This window comes from Procambarus clarkii, chromosome 5 (genome assembly GCF_040958095.1).
Source record: "Procambarus clarkii isolate CNS0578487 chromosome 5, FALCON_Pclarkii_2.0, whole genome shotgun sequence".
NCBI classification, from domain to species: Eukaryota; Metazoa; Arthropoda; class Malacostraca; order Decapoda; family Cambaridae; genus Procambarus; species Procambarus clarkii.
Genome location: NC_091154.1, coordinates 10,744,882 through 10,763,625, shown reverse-complemented (window position 1 = coordinate 10,763,625; position 18,744 = coordinate 10,744,882). Strand labels below are relative to the sequence as shown.

General features: G+C 53.4%; 1 protein-coding gene across 1 annotated transcript in view; it reads right to left on the bottom strand.

The window, feature by feature from the left end:
• The window catches only part of LOC123761790 (zinc metalloproteinase nas-4), a 57,879-nt gene that overhangs the window by 7,852 nt on the left and 31,283 nt on the right, over positions 1-18,744 (bottom strand). The window contains 5 exon segments of the mRNA XM_045748001.2: positions 374-496; positions 7,481-7,591; positions 9,904-10,000; positions 11,346-11,380; positions 11,383-11,454. Of these exon segments, the coding sequence (XP_045603957.2) occupies positions 374-496; positions 7,481-7,591; positions 9,904-10,000; positions 11,346-11,380; positions 11,383-11,454 (438 nt within the window).

The window sequence follows — 18,744 nt, the reverse complement described above, 5'->3', positions numbered from 1 at the left end:
ACAGCCACACCACCACCCACCACAGCCACACCATCACCCACCACAGCCACACCATCACCCACCACAGCCACACCATCACCCACCACAGTCACACCATCACCCACCACAGCCACACCATCACCCACCACAGCCACACCATCACCCACCACAGCCACACCATCACCAACTAAGGACAGAGGAGGAAGAAGGTTTTGCACAGGTACAGAGACAAAAGTTTGGGTCAACGCCTTACAGGACCAGGAGAAGCAGCTCCCCTGAGAGTAACTGTGGGACACAGACATGTCCGTGACGGAGCCGGGTTGCGTGTGAGGACCAACCAGCGGGTCCTCACAGGTGAACCGGTTCGTGGTGCTGCCTGGGGGGGGGGACTGACCTGGGGCGTGACAGATGGCGCATGACAGCTTGCAGAAGATGGTCATGTAGGTGGGGTTGGTTGTGCACTCTCCAGCCTCCGCCCAGAAGCTACAGTACGGACTGTTGTCGTGACACTCCTTACCTGTGATGGTGTTCCTTATTAGTGCCCCCTCTCTCACACTCTCAACACACCTGTGGTGGTGTTCCTTATTAGTGCCCCCTCTCTCACACTCTCACAACACACCTGTGGTGGTGTTCCTTATTAGTGCCCCCTCTCTCACACTCTCACAACACACCTGTGGTGGTGTTCCTTATTAGTGCCCCCTCTCTCACACTCTTACAACACACCTGTGATGGTGTTCCTTATTAGAGCCCCCTCTCTCACACTCTCACAACACACCTGTGATGGTGTTCCTTATTAGTGCCCCCTCTCTCACACTCTCACAACACACCTGTGATGGTGTTCCTTATTAGTGCCCCCTCTCTCACACTCTCACAACACACCTGTGATGGTGTTCCTTATTAGTGCCCCCTCTCTCACACTCTCACAACACACCTGTGGTGGTGTTCCTTATTAGTGCCCCCTCTCTCACACTCTCACAACACACCTGTGATGGTGTTCCTTATTAGTGCCCCCTCTCTCACACTCTCACAACACACCTGTGATGGTGTTCCTTATTAGTGCCCCCTCTCTCACACTCTCACAACACACCTGTGATGGTGTTCCTTATTAGTGCCCCCTCTCTCACAGACTCACAACACACCTGTGGTGGTGTTCCTTATTAGTGCCCCCTCTCTCACACTCTCACAACACACCTGTGATGGTGTTCCTTATTAGTGCCCCCTCTCTCACACTCTCACAACACACCTGTGATGGTGTTCCTTATTAGTGCCCCCTCTCTCACACTCTCACAACACACCTGTGGTGGTGTTCCTTATTAGTGCCCCCTCTCTCACACTCTCACAACACACCTGTGATGGTGTTCCTTATTAGTGCCCCCTCTCTCACACACTCACAACACACCTGTGGTGGTGTTCCTTATTAGTGCCCCCTCTCTCACACTCTCACAACACACCTGTGATGGTGTTCCTTATTAGTGCCCCCTCTCTCACACTCTCACAACACACCTGTGATGGTGTTCCTTATTAGTGCCCCCTCTCTCACACTCTCACAACACACCTGTGGTGGTGTTCCTTATTAGTGCCCCCTCTCTCACACTCTCACAACACACCACCAATGGCCCCCCCCCCCCTATAAAATTTTGCTTTTAACTGGAATTTAAAAACTATCTTCACTGTTCAATAAAAAAATTTATTTGAATAATGAAAAGTATCCTCACTTGTCAGAAAAAACTTTTAATTGTAATTTAAAAATTGTCTTCACTTGCCAGAAAAAATCCTGTAAGTGGCACTCGGAAGATATCTTCACTTTACAATATAAATACATGACAAATTTCACAAATATTATTGTTTCTTTCCATTAAAAGTTTATTATTGAAAACCTCTCAGAATCAAGCCTCAATTTTCCGGAAAAAAGTTTAATAAATATCTTGGAGGATCAGAACCTGAAGACGTTCATTGATCACACCTAATGTGACGGAGCCAGGTGTTAATGTTGTGACGGAGCCTGGTGTTAATGTTGTGACGGAGCCTGGTGGTGTTAATGTTGTGACGGAGCCTGGTGTTAATGTTGTGACGGAGCCTGGTGGTGTTAATAATGTGACGGAGCCTGGTGTTGTTAATGTTGTGACGGAGCCTGGTGTTGTTAATGTTGTGACGGAGCCTGGTGTTAATGTTGTGACGGAGCCTGGTGTTAATGTTGTGACGGAGCCTGGTGGTGTTAATGTTGTGACGGAGCCTGGTGTTAATGGTGTGACGGAGCCTGGTGTTGTTAATGTTGTGACGGAGCCTGCTGGTGTTAATGTTGTGACGGAGCCTGGTGTTGTTAATGTTGTGACGGAGCCTGGTGGTGTTAATGTTGTGACGGAGCCTGGTGTTAATGATGTGACGGAGCCTGGTGTTAATGTTGTGACGGAGCCTGGTGGTGTTAATGTTGTGACGGAGCCTGGTGTTAATGATGTGACGGAGCCTGGTGTTAATGTTGTGACGGAGCCTGGTGGTGTTAATAATGTGACGGAGCCTGCTGGTGTTAATGTTGTGACGGAGCCTGGTGTTAATGTTGTGACGGAGCCTGGTGTTAATGTTGTGACGGAGCCTGCTGGTGTTAATGTTGTGACGGAGCCTGGTGTTAATGTTGTGACGGAGCCTGGTGTTAATGTTGTGACGGAGCCTGCTGGTGTTAATGTTGTGACGGAGCCTGGTGTTAACGATGTGACGGAGCCTGGTGTTAATGTTGTGACGGAGCCTGGTGGTGTTAATGTTGTGACGGAGCCTGGTGGTGTTAATGATGTGACGGAGCCTGGTGTTAATGTTGTGACGGAGCCTGGTGGTGTTAATGTTGTGACGGAGCCTGGTGGTGTTAATGTTGTGACGGAGCCTGGTGGTGTTAATGATGTGACGGAGCCTGGTGTTAATGTTGTGACGGAGCCTGCTGGTGTTAATGTTGTGACGGAGCCTGGTGGTGTTAATGATGTGACGGAGCCTGGTGTTAATGTTGTGACGGAGCCTGGTGGTGTTAATGTTGTGACGGAGCCTGGTGGTGTTAATGTTGTGACGGAGCCTGGTGTTAATGATGTGACGGAGCCTGGTGTTAATGTTGTGACGGAGCCTGCTGGTGTTAATGTTGTGACGGAGCCTGGTGGTGTTAATGTTGTGACGGAGCCTGGTGGTGTTAATGTTGTGACGGAGCCTGGTCGTGTTAATGTTGTGACGGAGCCTGCTGGTGTTAATGTTGTGACGGAGCCTGGTGTTGTTAATGTTGTGACGGAGCCTGCTGGTGTTAATGTTGTGACGGAGCCTGGTGTTGTTAATGTTGTGACGGAGCCTGCTGGTGTTAATGTTGTGACGGAGCCAGGTGTTAATGTTGTGACGGAGCCTGGTGTTAATGTTGTGACGGAGCCTGGTGTTAATGTTGTGACGGAGCCTGGTGTTAATGGTGTGACGGAGCCTGGTGTTGTTAATGTTGTGACGGAGCCTGCTGGTGTTAATGTTGTGACGGAGCCTGGTGTTGTTAATGTTGTGACGGAGCCTGGTGGTGTTAATGTTGTGACGGAGCCTGGTGTTAATGATGTGACGGAGCCTGGTGTTAATGTTGTGACGGAGCCTGGTGGTGTTAATGTTGTGACGGAGCCTGGTGTTAATGATGTGACGGAGCCTGGTGTTAATGTTGTGACGGAGCCTGGTGGTGTTAATAATGTGACGGAGCCTGCTGGTGTTAATGTTGTGACGGAGCCTGGTGTTAATGTTGTGACGGAGCCTGGTGTTAATGTTGTGACGGAGCCTGCTGGTGTTAATGTTGTGACGGAGCCTGGTGTTAATGTTGTGACGGAGCCTGGTGTTAATGTTGTGACGGAGCCTGCTGGTGTTAATGTTGTGACGGAGCCTGGTGTTAACGATGTGACGGAGCCTGGTGTTAATGTTGTGACGGAGCCTGGTGGTGTTAATGTTGTGACGGAGCCTGGTGGTGTTAATGATGTGACGGAGCCTGGTGTTAATGTTGTGACGGAGCCTGGTGGTGTTAATGTTGTGACGGAGCCTGGTGGTGTTAATGTTGTGACGGAGCCTGGTGGTGTTAATGATGTGACGGAGCCTGGTGTTAATGTTGTGACGGAGCCTGCTGGTGTTAATGTTGTGACGGAGCCTGGTGGTGTTAATGATGTGACGGAGCCTGGTGTTAATGTTGTGACGGAGCCTGGTGGTGTTAATGTTGTGACGGAGCCTGGTGGTGTTAATGTTGTGACGGAGCCTGGTGTTAATGATGTGACGGAGCCTGGTGTTAATGTTGTGACGGAGCCTGCTGGTGTTAATGTTGTGACGGAGCCTGGTGGTGTTAATGTTGTGACGGAGCCTGGTGGTGTTAATGTTGTGACGGAGCCTGCTGGTGTTAATGTTGTGACGGAGCCTGCTGGTGTTAATGTTGTGACGGAGCCTGGTGGTGTTAATGTTGTGACGGAGCCTGGTGGTGTTAATATGTGACGGAAGCCTGGTGTGTTAATGTTGTGACGGAGCCTGGTGTTAATGTTGTGACGGAGCCTGGCTGGTGTTAATAGTGTGACGGAGCCTGCTGGTGTTAATGTTGTGACGGAGCCTGGTGTTAATGTTGTGACGGAGCCTGGTGGTGTTAATAATGTGACGGAGCCTGTGGTGTTTATGTTGTGACGGAGCCTGGTGTTAATGTTGTGACGGAGCCTGGTGTTAATGTTGTGACGGAGCCTGGCTGGTGTTAATGTTGTGACGGAGCCTGGTGTTGTTAATGTTGTGACGGAGCCTGGTGTTAATGTTGTGACGGAGCCTGGTGGTGTTAATAATGTGACGGAGCCTGCTGGTGTTAATGTTGTGACGGAGCCTGGTGTTAATGATGTGACGGAGCCTGGTGTGTTAATGATTGTGACGGAGCCTGGTGGTGTTAATGTTGTGACGGAGCCTGCTGGTGTTAATGTTGTGACGGAGCCTGCTGGTGTTAATGTTGTGACGGAGCCTGGTGGTGTTAATAATGTGACGGAGCCTGGTGGTGTTAATGTTGTGACGGAGCCTGGTGTTAATGTTGTGACGGAGCCTGGTGTTAATGATTGTGACGGAGCCTGGTGTTAATGTTGTGACGGAGCCTGCTGGTGTTAATGTTGTGACGGAGCCTGGGTGTTAATGGTGTGACGGAGCCTGCTGGTGTTAATGTTGTGACGGAGCCTGGTGTGTTAATGTTGTGACGGAGCCTGCTGGTGTTAATGTTGTGACGGAGCCTGGTGTTAATGTGTGACGGAGCCTGGTGTTGTTAATAGTTGTGACGGAGCCTGCTGGTGTTAATGTTGTGACGGAGCCTGGTGTTAATGTTGTGACGGAGCCTGCTGGTGTTAATGTTTGACGGAGCCTCGGTGTTAATGTTGTGACGGAGCTGCTGGTGTTAATGTTGTGACGGAGCCCTGGTGTTAATGTTGTGACGGAGCCTGGTGGTTAATGTGTGACGGAGCCTGTGGTGTTAATGTTGTGACGGAGCCTGTGTGTTAATGTTGTGACGGAGCCTGCTGGTGTTAATGTTGTGACGGAGCCTGGTGTTAATGTTGTGACGGAGCCTGCTGGTGTTAATGTTGTGACGGAGCCTGGTGTTAATGTTGTGACGGAGCCTGCTGGTGTTAATGTTGTGACGGAGCCTGGTGTTAATGTTGTGACGAGAGCCTGGTGTTAATGTTGTGACGGAGCCTGGTGTTAATGTTGTGACGGAGCCTGGTGTTAATGTTGTGACGGAGCCTGGTGGTGTTAATAATGTGACGGAGCCTGCTGGTGTTAATGTTGTGACGGAGCCTGGTGTTAATGTTGTGACGGAGCCTGGTGGTGTTAATAATGTGACGGAGCCTGCTGGTGTTAATGTTGTGATGGAGCCTGGTGTTAATGTTGTGACGGAGCCTGGTGTTAATGTTGTGACGGAGCCTGGTGGTGTTAATAATGTGACGGAGCCTGCTGGTGTTAATGTTGTGACGGAGCCTGGTGTTAATGTTGTGACGGAGCCTGGTGGTGTTAATAATGTGACGGAGCCTGCTGGTGTTAATGTTGTGACGGAGCCTGGTGTTAATGATGTGACGGAGCCTGGTGTTAATGATGTGACGGAGCCTGGTGTTAATGTTGTGACGGAGCCTGCTGGTGTTAATGTTGTGACGGAGCCTGCTGGTGTTAATGTTGTGACGGAGCCTGGTGGTGTTAATAATGTGACGGAGCCTGGTGTTGTTAATGTTGTGACGGAGCCTGGTGTTGTTAATGTTGTGACGGAGCCTGGTGTTAATGTTGTGACGGAGCCTGGTGGTGTTAATAATGTGACGGAGCCTGCTGGTGTTAATGTTGTGACGGAGCCTGGTGTTAATGATGTGACGGAGCCTGGTGGTGTTAATGTTGTGACGGAGCCTGGTGTTAATGTTGTGACGGAGCCTGGTGGTGTTAATAATGTGACGGAGCCTGGTGTTAATGTTGTGACGGAGCCTGGTGTTGTTAATGTTGTGACGGAGCCTGCTGGTGTTAATGTTGTGACGGAGCCTGGTGTTGTTAATGTTGTGACGGAGCCTGCTGGTGTTAATGTTGTGACGGAGCCTGGTGTTAATGATGTGACGGAGCCTGGTGTTAATGTTGTGACGGAGCCTGGTGTTAATGTTGTGACGGAGCCTGGTGTTAATGTTGTGACGGAGCCTGGTGGTGTTAATGTTGTGACGGAGCCTGGTGTTAATGTTGTGACGGAGCCTGCTGGTGTTAATGTTGTGACGGAGCCTGGTGTTAATGTTGTGACGGAGCCTGCTGGTGTTAATGTTGTGACGGAGCCTGGTGTTGTTAATGTTGTGACGGAGCCTGCTGGTGTTAATGTTGTGACGGAGCCTGGTGTTAATGATGTGACGGAGCCTGGTGTTAATGTTGTGACGGAGCCTGGTGTTAATGTTGTGACGGAGCCTGGTGTTAATGTTGTGACGGAGCCTGGTGTTAATGTTGTGACGGAGCCTGGTGTTAATGTTGTGACGGAGCCTGGTGTTAATGTTGTGACGGAGCCTGGTGTTAATGTTGTGACGGAGCCTGGTGTTAATGTTGTGACGGAGCCTGCTGGTGTTAATGTTGTGACGGAGCCTGGTGTTAATGTTGTGACGGAGCCTGCTGGTGTTAATGTTGTGACGGAGCCTGGTGTTAATGTTGTGACGGAGCCTGGTGTTAATGTTGTGACGGAGCCTGCTGGTGTTAACTTGGATTGAAGATTATTTTCATGACATCATTTTCACGATTGTCTGCGCCAGGCCAACTCCCGACCTCACCCTAACATGCAACCCACAACAGTTGCCATGTTGATGCTGCACATTCAGGAATGGTCTCACGTAGGTTAGGTATAGCGTTCTCCAGGCTATCGTCTCCAACCTTTTCAAAGACCTTCCGGTCGTTGGTCATTTGTGAACATGTTGTTGTGTATGTGTACGTGCATGTGTGTGTGTGCAGGATCGAGCTCTTGGGCCCCACCTTCCTACCCCCCCCCCAGCCCACCACTTACCACACTGATGACAAGCTTGGCGGCAGTTGACACCCATCCAGGTGGGGTTCTTCCCACACTCCCCCAGCCCCGCCCAGGTGGCGCAGTGTTCATTGTGGTCCTCACACCTGTCTGTCGGAACAAAACAACCCAGGTGAACACAAAGGAACACAAGGGAACACAGGTGGGCACATAAAAACACAGGGGAACTCAGAGAAACACAGGGGAACTCAGAGAAACACAGCGGAACACAGGGGTGGAACCCAGACAAACAAAGGGGAACACAGGGGAACACAACGGAACCCAGAGAAACACAGGGGAACACAGAGAAACACAGGGAAACAAGGGGAAACACAGAGAAACCACAGGGAACAAAGGGAACACGGGGGAACACAGGGGATCACGGGGGAACACGGGGAAAACGGGGGAACAAGGGGAACACGGGGGAACACAGGGGATCACGGGGGAACACGGGGGAACACATGGGATCACGGGGGAACACGGGGAAACACAGGGGAACACGAGGGGAACACGAGGGGAACACAGGGGAACACAGGGGAACACAAGGGAACACAGGGAAACACAGGGGAACACGGGGGGAACACAGGGGAACACGGGGGAACACAGGGGAACACAGGGGAACACGGGGGAACACAGGGGAACACATGGGATCACGGGGGAACACGGGGGAACACAGGGGAACACGGGGGGAACACAAGGGAACACAGGGAAACACAGGGGAACACGGGGGGAACACGGGGGAACACGGGGGAACACAGGGGAACACGGAGGAACACGTCGGAAGACAGGAGAACACGGGGGAACACGGGGAAACACAGGGAAGCACAGGGGAACACGGGAGAACACAGGTTAACACGGGGGAACACAGGGGGAACACGGGGGAACACGGGAGAACACAGGTTAACACGGGGGAACACAGGGGGAACACGGGGGAACACGGGAGAACACAGGTTAACACGGGGGAACACAGGGGGAACACGGGGGAACACGGGAGAACACAGGTTAACACGGGGGAACACAGGGGAACACGGGGGAACACAGGGGAACACATCGGAAGACAGGGGAACACGGGGGAACACAGGGGAACACAGGGGAACACGGGGGAACACAGGGGAACACATCGGAAGACAGGGGAACACGGGGGAACACAGGGGAACACAGGGGAACACGGGGGAACACAGGGGAACACGGGGGAACACAGGGGAACACAGGGGAACACAGGGGAACACATGGGAACACGGGGGAACACGGGGGAACACAGGGGAACACAAGGGAACACAGGGAAACACAGGGGAACACAGGGGAACACAGGGGAACAAGGGGGAACACAGGGGAACACAGGGGAACACGGGGGAACACAGGGGAACACAAGGGAACACAGGGAAACACAGGGGAACAAGGGGGAACACAGGGAAACACAGGGGAACACATGGGAACACGGGGGAACACGGGGGAACACAGGGGAACACAAGGGAACACAGGGGAACACAGGGGAACACAGGGGAACAAGGGGGAACACAGGGGAACACAGGGGAACACGGGGGAACACAGGGGAACACAAGGGAACACAGGGAAACACAGGGGAACAAGGGGGAACACAGGGGAACACAGGGGAACACAGGGGAACACGGGGAAACACAGGGGAACACAAGGGAACACAGGGAAACACAGGGGAACACAGGGGAACACCGTGTGACCGGTAGGTCACACGGGGTGGTGACCCACCTGGTGGTGGGTGGTGACCTACCTGGTGGTGGGTGGTGACCTACCTGGTGGTGGGGTGGTGACCTACCTGGTGGTGGGTGGTGACCTACCTGGTGGTGGGTGGTGACCTACCTGGTGGTGGGTGGTGACCTACCTGGTGGTGGGGTGGTGACCTACCTGGTGGTGGGTGGTGACCTACCTGGTGGTGGGTGGTGACCTACCTGGTGGTGGGTGGTGACCTACCTGGTGGTGGGGTGGTGACCTACCTGGTGGTGGGTGGTGACCTACCTGGTGGTGGGTGGTGACCTACCTGGTGGTGGGGTGGTGACCTACCTGGTGGTGGGTGGTGACCTACCTGGTGGTGGGTGGTGACCTACCTGGTGGTGGGTGGTGACCTACCTGGTGGTGGGGTGGTGACCTACCTGGTGGTGGGGTGGTGACCTACCTGGTGGTGGGTGGTGACCTACCTGGTGGTGGGTGGTGACCTACCTGGTGGTGGGGTGGTGACCTACCTGGTGGTGGGTGGTGACCTACCTGGTGGTAGGGTGGTGACCTACCTGGTGGTGGGTGGTGACCTACCTGGTGGTGGGTGATGACCTACCTGGTGGTGGGTGATGACCTACCTGGTGGTGGGTGGTGGGTGGTGACCTACCTGGTGGTGGGGTGGTGACCTACCTGGTGGTGGGTGGTGACCTACCTGGTGGTGGGTGGTGACCTACCTGGTGGTGGGGTGGTGACAGGGGCCCCGGTGGTGACGACAGCTTCCAGAGTGGTGTTGGCACAGTTGTATAACGTCTGCAGCTTCTGAATGTCCAACTGTCGTGGGGAACACAGAAAATTGTATGAGGTTGAGTCTTCAGCTCCCTGACTCCGCCTGTCAGTAACCGGTGTTACGATTGTCATCTGGTAACAGAACTCTCCAGCCTCAAGAGACATATATCCCCACCTAATAAGATCACAGACGACCTAAACAATGTTTTACGTTACTAAGGAGAGTAATACGCGGCCGATTTTGGGGCGTATTTTAATTGTGAAGGATTGAGGAGGGAGAGGAAGCAGGACAAAATGGCGCTGGGCGGAGGGAGAGACATTTGGGTTCCCGCCTAATGCCGCGACGGCGGCCTCAAGGTCCTATAACGAAGGATATGAGTGGCTAGTGGGCCAAGCGCTCAGCCAATCAGCGAGTATGTTGCTGTGACGTCACCTGCGAGCGCCGAGACGAGCCGCGGGATTGGAGCTCAGGTCACTGACTCTCCAGACACGGACCAGGACGGATGACGCGCCGCAGCTCCTGTGAAAATCGGCCAGATTAGTGGTTAACGTGGCGAGTATAGCGGCCGAGATGAGGAGCAGCAGTACCCCACCACACGCGGAGTGTCCGGGAACCTTCTGGTGATCAGCTGTAGGCGTAAGGCCAGTGACAGTTGTGAGTATTAATTAGGCAACTTGTGAGTAACGTGACTAAACATTGATGTTGTTGAAGAGTGATATTGAGCCAACATTACTCAACAGTGGAGGCAGTAGTCATATTATCCTCGGCCGAGGGAGAGAATCAGTACCGTCGGCGTTGGTCCGAAGCTACAGAAGAGGTGGAAGGTCCTGCGAAGCGTCGTCAGCTTATGGGAAACCAACGTTATTAACGACGCTGGAACGCCCGAAGGACACGTCCCTGAGTGCTTTCTTTAGGGGTCGAGGATATTCCAAGATTATTCTGGAAGAGTAATCTTGGCAAAAAGTAATCGTGACAAAAGACCCTTGTCTTTTCCTTTACTGTACTTGTTTTATCACCTGTCCCGTACTGGTATAAATGAACGAGTTCTGTAATTTCTTTACACTTGAGAATGAACCATGGAGGTTCGAAACTGTGTGCGATTTTGTAATTAGTGTAATATATTCTTCAGTTATTCAATTCTTCTCTTCACCTAAAAACAACATGACTTTTGGTGAAACTCCTCTTCCAGCTGAACCCTGATGCAAGGTATTAGTAAGAGGGATAGAAGCCCTAAATCAGAAAATAGTAAATACCTAATATGCTGACATATATATATATATATATATATATATATATATATATATATATATATATATATATATATATATAATATATATATATATATATATATATCTTTCTCTCCATCCCTCCCCCCCCCCCTGTTCTTACCTCAGAGAAGCCTCGCCTCTGACCAATCTCCACGCAGTCTTTCTGGGAATGATTGTTGGTCTTGACCTGTCCTGAGCGAAGGCGTAAGGTCCATAGTGCATTACTGACCCTGCAAGTACACGTGAGGCATGAGCCTGGGTACTCCCTGTGTGTGTGTGTAGGAGTAGACGACCTCTGGCCAACTGTCAGTACACCCTGGTGTGTGTGTGTGTGTGTGTGTAGGAGTAGACGACCTCTGGCCCCTGTCAGTACACCCTGTGTTGTGTGTGTGTGTAGAGTAGACGACCTCTGGCTCCTGTCAGTACACCCTGGTGTGTGTGTGTGTAGGAGTAGACGACCTCTGGCTCCTGTCAGTACACCCTGGTGTTTGTGTGTGGTGTAGGAGTAGACGACCTCTGGCTCCTGTCAGTACACCCTGGTGTGTGTGTGTGTAGGAGTAGACGACCACTGGGCCCCTGTCAGTACACCCTGGTGTGTGTGTGTGTAGGAGTAGACGACCTCTTGGCCCCTGTCAGTACACCATGGTGTGTGTGTGTGTGTGTGTAGGATTAGACGACCTCTGCGCCCCTGTCAGTACACCCTTGGTTGTGTGTGTGTGCTAGGAGTAGACGACCTCTGGCCCCTGTCAGTACACCCTGGTGTGTGTGTGTGTAGGAGTAGACGACCTCTGGCCCCTGTCAGTACACCCTGGTGTGTGTGTGTGTGTGTGTAGGAGTAGACGACCTCTGGCCCCTGTCAGTACACCCTGGTGTGTGTGTGTGTAGGAGTAGACGACCTCTGGCTCCTGTCAGTACACCCTGGTGTGTGTGTGTGTAGGAGTAGACGACCTCTGGCCCCTGTCAGTACACCCTGGTGTGTGTGTGTGTAGTAGTAGACGACCTCTGGCTCCTGTCAGTACACCCTGGTGTGTGTGTGTGTAGGAGTAGACGACCTCTGGCCCCTGTCAGTACACCCTGGTATGTGTGTGTGTAGGAGTAGACGACCTCTGGCCCCTGTCAGTACACCCTGGTGTGTGTGTGTGTAGGAGTAGACGACCTCTGGCTCCTGTCAGTACACCCTGGTGTGTGTGTGTGTGTGTGTAGGAGTAGACGACCTCTGGCTCCTGTCAGTACCCTGCTGTGTGTGTGGTGTGTGTGTAGGAGTAGACGACCTCTGGCTCCTGTCAGTACACCCTGGTGTGTGTGTGTGTGTGTGTAGGAGTAGACGACCTCTGGCCCTGTCAGTACACCCTGGTGTGTGTGTGTGTAGGAGTAGACGACCTCTGGCTCCTGTCAGTACTCCCTGGTGTGTGTGTGTGTGTGTGTGTAGGAGTAGACGACCTCTGGCTCCTGTCAGTACTCCCTGGTGTGTGTGTGTGTGTGTGTAGGAGTAGACGACCTCTGGCTCCTGTCAGTACACCCTGGTGTGTGTGTGTGTGTAGGAGTAGACGACCTCTGGCTCCTGTCAGTACACCCTGGTGTGTGTGTGTGTGTGTAGGAGTAGACGACCTCTGGCCCCTGTCAGTACACCCTGGTGTGTGTGTGTGTGTGTAGGAGTAGACGACCTCTGGCTCCTGTCAGTACACCCTGGTGTGTGTGTGTGTGTGTGTAGGAGTAGACGACCTCTGGCTCCTGTCAGTACACCCTGGTGTGTGTGTGTGTGTGTGTGTAGGAGTAGACGACCTCTGGCTCCTGTCAGTACACCCTGGTGTGTGTGTGTGTGTGTGTGTGTAGGAGTAGACGACCTCTGGCTCCTGTCAGTACACCCTGGTGTGTGTGTGTGTAGGAGTAGACGACCTCTGGCTCCTGTCAGTACACCCTGGTGTGTGTGTGTGTGTGTAGGAGTAGACGACCTCTGGCTCCTGTCAGTACACCCTGGTGTGTGTGTAGGAGTAGACGACCTCTGGCTCCTGTCAGTACACCCTGGTGGTGTGTGTGTGTGTGTGTAGGAGTAGTACGACCTCTGGCTCCTGTCAGTACACCCTGGTGTGTGTGTGTGTGTGTGTGTAGGAGTAGACGACCTCTGGCCCCTGTCAGTACACCCTGGTGTGTGTAGGAGTAGACGACCTCTGGCTCCTGTCAGTACACCCTGGTGTGTGTGTAGGAGTAGACGACCTCTGGCTCCTGTCAGTACACCCTGGTGTGTGTAGGAGTAGACGACCTCTGGCTCCTGTCAGTACACCCTGGTGTGTGTGTAGGAGTAGACGACCTCTGGCTCCTGTCAGTACTCCCTGGTGTGTGTGTGTGTGTGTGTAGGAGTAGACGACCTCGGCTCCTGTCAGTACACCCTGGTGTGTGTGTCGTGTGTGTAGGAGTAGACGACCTCTGGCCCCTGTCAGTACACCCTGGTGTGTGTGTGTGTGTAGGAGTAGACGACCTCTGGCTCCTGTCAGTACACCCTGGTGTGTGTGTAGGAGTAGACGACCTCTGGCTCCTGTCAGTACACCCTGGTGTGTGTGTGTGTAGGATGTAGACGACCCTCTGGCTCCTGTCAGTACACCCTGGTGTGTGTGTGTGTAGGAGTAGACGACCTCTGGCTCCTGTCAGTACACCCTGGTGTGTGTGTGTAGGAGTAGACGACCTCTGGCTCCTGTCAGTACACCCTGGTGTGTGTGTGTGTGTGTGTAGGAGTAGACGACCTCTGGCTCCTGTCAGTACACCCTGTGTGTGTGTGTGTGTGTAGGAGTAGACGACCTCTGGCCCTGTCAGTACACCCTGGTGTGTGTGTGTGTGTAGGAGTAGACGACCTCTGGCTCCTGTCAGTACACCCTGGTGTGTGTGTGTGTGTGTGTAGGAGTAGACGACCTCTGGCCCTGTCAGTACACCCTGGTGTGTGTGTGTGTGTGTAGGAGTAGACGACCTCTGGCTCCTGTCAGTACACCCTGGTGTGTGTGTGTGTGTAGGAGTAGACGACCTCTGGCCCTGTCAGTACACCCTGGTGTGTGTGTGTGTGTGTAGGAGTAGACGACCTCTGGCTCCTGTCAGTACACCCTGGTGTGTGTGTGTGTGTAGGAGTAGACGACCTCTGGCTCCTGTCAGTACACCCTGGTGTGTGTGTGTAGGAGTAGACGACCTCTGACTCCTGTCAGTACACCCTGGTGTGTGTGTGTGTGTAGGAGTAGACGACCTCTGGCTCCTGTCAGTACACCCTGGGTGTGTGTGTGTGTAGGAGTAGACGACCTCTGGCTCCTGTCAGTACACCCTGGTGGTGTGTGTGTAGGAGTACGACCTCTGGCTCCTGTCAGTACACCCTGGTGTGTGTGTGTGTGTAGGAGTAGACGACCTCTGGCTCCTGTCAGTACACCCTAGTGTGGTGTGTGTGTAGGAGTAGACGACCTCTGGACTCCTGTCAGTACACCCTGGTGTGTGTGTGTGTGTGTAGGAGTAGACGACCTCTGGCTCCTGTCAGTACACCCTGGTGTGTGTGTGTGTTGTGTAGGAGTAGACGACCTCTGGCTCCCTGTCAGTACACCCTGGTGTGTGTGTGGTGTGTAGGGTAGACGACCTCTGACGTCCTGTCAGTACACCCTGGTGTAGTGTGTGTGTGTGTAGGAGTAGACGACCTCTGACTCCTGTCAGTACACCCTGGTGTGTGTGTGGTGTGTGTAGGAGTAGACGACCTCTGGCCCCTGTCAGTACACCCTGGTGTGTGTGTGTGTGTGTGTGTAGGAGTAGACGACCTCTGGCTCCTGTCAGTACACCCTGTGTGTGTGTGTGTGTAGGAGTAGACGACCTCTGCTCCTGTCAGTACACCCTGGTGTGTGTGTGTGTGTGTGTGTAGGAGTAGACGACCTCTGGCTCCTGTCAGTACACCCTGGTGTGTGTGTGTGTGTGTGTAGGAGTAGACGAGCTCTGGCCCCTGTCAGTACACCCTGGTGTGTGTGTGTGTGTGTAGGAGTAGACGACCTCTGGCCCCTGTCAGTACACCCTGGTGTGTGTGTGTGGTGGTAGGAGTAGACGACCTCTGGCTCCTGTCAGTACACCCTGGTGTGTGTGTGTGTGTAGGAGTAGACGACCTCTGGCTCCTGTCAGTACACCCTGGTGTGTGTGTGTGTGTGTAAAGGAGTAGACGACCTCTGGCTCCTGTCAGTACACCCTGGTGTGTGTGTGTGTAGGAGTAGACGACCTCTGGCTCCTGTCAGTACACCCTGGTGTGTGTGTGTGTAGGAGTAGACGACCTCTGGCCCTGTCAGTACACCCTGGTGTGTGTGTGTGTGTAGGAGTAGACGACCGTCTGGCTCCTGTCAGTACACCCTGGTGTGTGTGTAGGAGTAGACGACCTCTGGCTCCTGTCAGTACACCCTGGTGTGTGTGTGTGTAGGAGTAGACGACCTCTGACTCCTGTCAGTACACCCTGGTGTGTGTGTGTGTGTAGGAGTAGACGACCTCTGACTCCTGTCAGTACACCCTGGTGTGTGTGTGTGTGTGTGTAGGAGTAGACGACCTCTGACTCCTGTCAGTACACCCTGGTGTGTGTGTGTGTGTGTGTAGGAGTAGACGACCTCTGGCTCCTGTCAGTACACCCTGGTGTGTGTGTGTGTAGGAGTAGACGACCTCTGGCTCCTGTCAGTACACCCTGGTGTGTGTGTGTGTGTGTAGGAGTACACGACCTCTGGCTCCTGTCAGTACACCCTGGTGTGTGTGTGTGTGTGTAGGAGTAGACGACCTCTGGCTCCTGTCAGTACACCCTGGTGTGTGTGTGTGTGTAGGAGTAGACGACCTCTGGCCCCTGTCAGTACACCCTGGTGTGTGTGTGTGTGTAGGAGTAGACGACCTCTGGCTCCTGTCAGTACACCCTGGTGTGTGTGTGTGTGTAGGAGTAGACGACCTCTGGCTCCTGTCAGTACACCCTGGTGTGTGTGTGTGTGTAGGAGTAGACGACCTCTGGCCCCTGTCAGTACACCCTGGTGTGTGTGTGTGTGTAGGAGTAGACGACCTCTGGCTCCTGTCAGTACACCCTGGTGTGTGTGTGTGTGTAGGAGTAGACGACCTCTGGCTCCTGTCAGTACACCCTGGTGTGTGTGTGTGTGTAGGAGTAGACGACCTCTGGCCCCTGTCAGTACACCCTGGTGTGTGTGTGTGTAGGAGTAGACGACCTCTGGCTCCTGTCAGTACACCCTGGTGTGTGTGTGTGTGTGTAGGAGTAGACGACCTCTGGCCCCTGTCAGTACACCCTGGTGTGTGTGTAGGAGTAGACGACCTCTGGCCCCTGTCAGTACACCCTGGGGTGTGTGTGTAGGAGTAGACGACCTCTGGCTCCTGTCAGTACACCCTGGTGTGTGTGTGTAGGAGTAGACGACCTCTGGCTCCTGTCAGTACACCCTGGTGTGTGTGTAGGAGTAGACGACCTCTGGCTCCTGTCAGTACACCCTGGTGTGTGTGTGTGTGTGTGTGTAGGAGTAGACGACCTCTGGCCCCTGTCAGTACACCCTGGTGTGTGTGTAGGAGTAGACGACCTCTGGCTCCTGTCAGTACACCCTGGTGTGTGTGTGTGTGTGTAGGAATAGACGACCTCTGGCTCCTGTCAGTACACCCTGGTGTGTGTGTAGGAGTAGACGACCTCTGGCTCCTGTCAGTACACCCTGGTGTGTGTGTGTGTGTGTGTAGGAGTAGACGACCTCTGGCCCCTGTCAGTACACCCTGGTGTATGTGTAGGAGTAGACGACCTCTGGCTCCTGTCAGTACACCCTGGTGTGTGTGTGTGTGTGTAGGAGTAGACGACCTCTGGACCCTGTCAGTACACCCTGGTGTGTGTGTGTGTGTGTGTAGGAGTAGACGACCTCTGGCTCCTGTCAGTACACCCTGGTGTGTGTGTGTGTGTGTAGGAGTAGACGACCTCTGGCTCCTGTCAGTACACCCTGGTGTGTGTGTAGGAGTAGACGACCTCTGGCCCCTGTCAGTACACCCTGGTGTGTGTGTGTGTAGGAGTAGACGACCTCTGGCTCCTGTCAGTACACCTGTGTGTGGTGTGTGTGTGTGTGTAGGAGTAGACGACCTCTGGCCCCTGTCAGTACACCCTGGTGTGTGTGTGTGTGTAGGAGTAGACGACCTCTGGCCCCTGTCAGTACACCCTGGTGTGTGTGTAGGAGTAGACGACCTCTGGCCCCTGTCAGTACACCCTGGTGTGTGTGTAGGAGTAGACGACCTCTGGCCCCTGTCAGTACACCCTGGTGTGTGTGTGTGTGTGTGTAGAAGTAGACGACCTCTGGCTCCTGTCAGTACTCCCTGGTGTGTGTGTGTGTAGGAGTAGACGACCTCTGGCCCCTGTCAGTACACCCTGGTGTGTGTGTGTGTGTGTAGGAGTAGACGACCTCTGGCCCCTGTCAGTACACCCTGGTGTGTGTGTAGGAGTAGACGACCTCTGGCTCCTGTCAGTACACCCTGGTGTGTGTGTAGGAGTAGACGACCTCTGGCCCCTGTCAGTACACCCTGGTGTGTGTGTGTGTGTAGGAGTAGACGACCTCTGGCCCCTGTCAGTACACCCTGGTGTGTGTGTGTGTGTAGGAGTAGACGACCTCTGGCTCCTGTCAGTACTCCCTGGTGTGTGTGTGTGTGTGTGTAGGAGTAGACGACCTCTGGCCCCTGTCAGTACACCCTGGTGTGTGTGTGTGTGTGTGTAGGAGTAGACGACCTCTGGCTCCTGTCAGTACACCCTGGTGTGTGTGTGTGTGTGTAGGAGTAGACGACCTCTGGCCCCTGTCAGTACACCCTGGTGTGTGTGTGTGTGTGTGTAGGAGTAGACGACCTCTGGCCCCTGTCAGTACACCCTGGTGTGTGTGTAGGAGTAGACGACCTCTGGCTCCTGTCAGTACACCCTGGTGTGTGTGTGTGTGTGTGTGTGTGTAGGAGTAGACGACCTCTGGCTCCTGTCAGTACACCCTGGTGTGTGTGTGTGTTGTAGGAGTAGACGACCTCTGGCTCCTGTCAGTACAACCCTGGTGTGTGTGTGTGTAGGAGTAGACGACCTCTGGCTCCTGTCAGTACACCCTGGTGTGTGTGTAGGAGTAGACGACCTCTGGCCCCTGTCAGTACACCCTGGTTGTGTGTGTAGGAGTAGACGACCTCTGGCCCCTGTCAGTACACCCTGGTGTGTGTGTGTGTAGGAGTAGACGACCTCTGGCTCCTGTCAGTACACCCTGGTGTGTGTGTGTGTGTGTGTAGGAGTAGACGACCTCTGGCCCCTGTCAGTACACCCTGGTGTGTGTGTGTGTGTGTAGGAGTAGACGACCTCTGGCTCCTGTCAGTACACCCTGGTGTGTGTGTGTGTGTAGGAGTAGACGACCTCTGGCCCCTGTCAGTACACCCTGGTGTGTGTGTGTGTGTGTAGGAGTAGACGACCTCTGGCTCCTGTCAATACACCCTGGTGTGTGTGTGTGTGTGTAGGAGTAGACGACCTCTGGCTCCTGTCAGTACACCCTGGT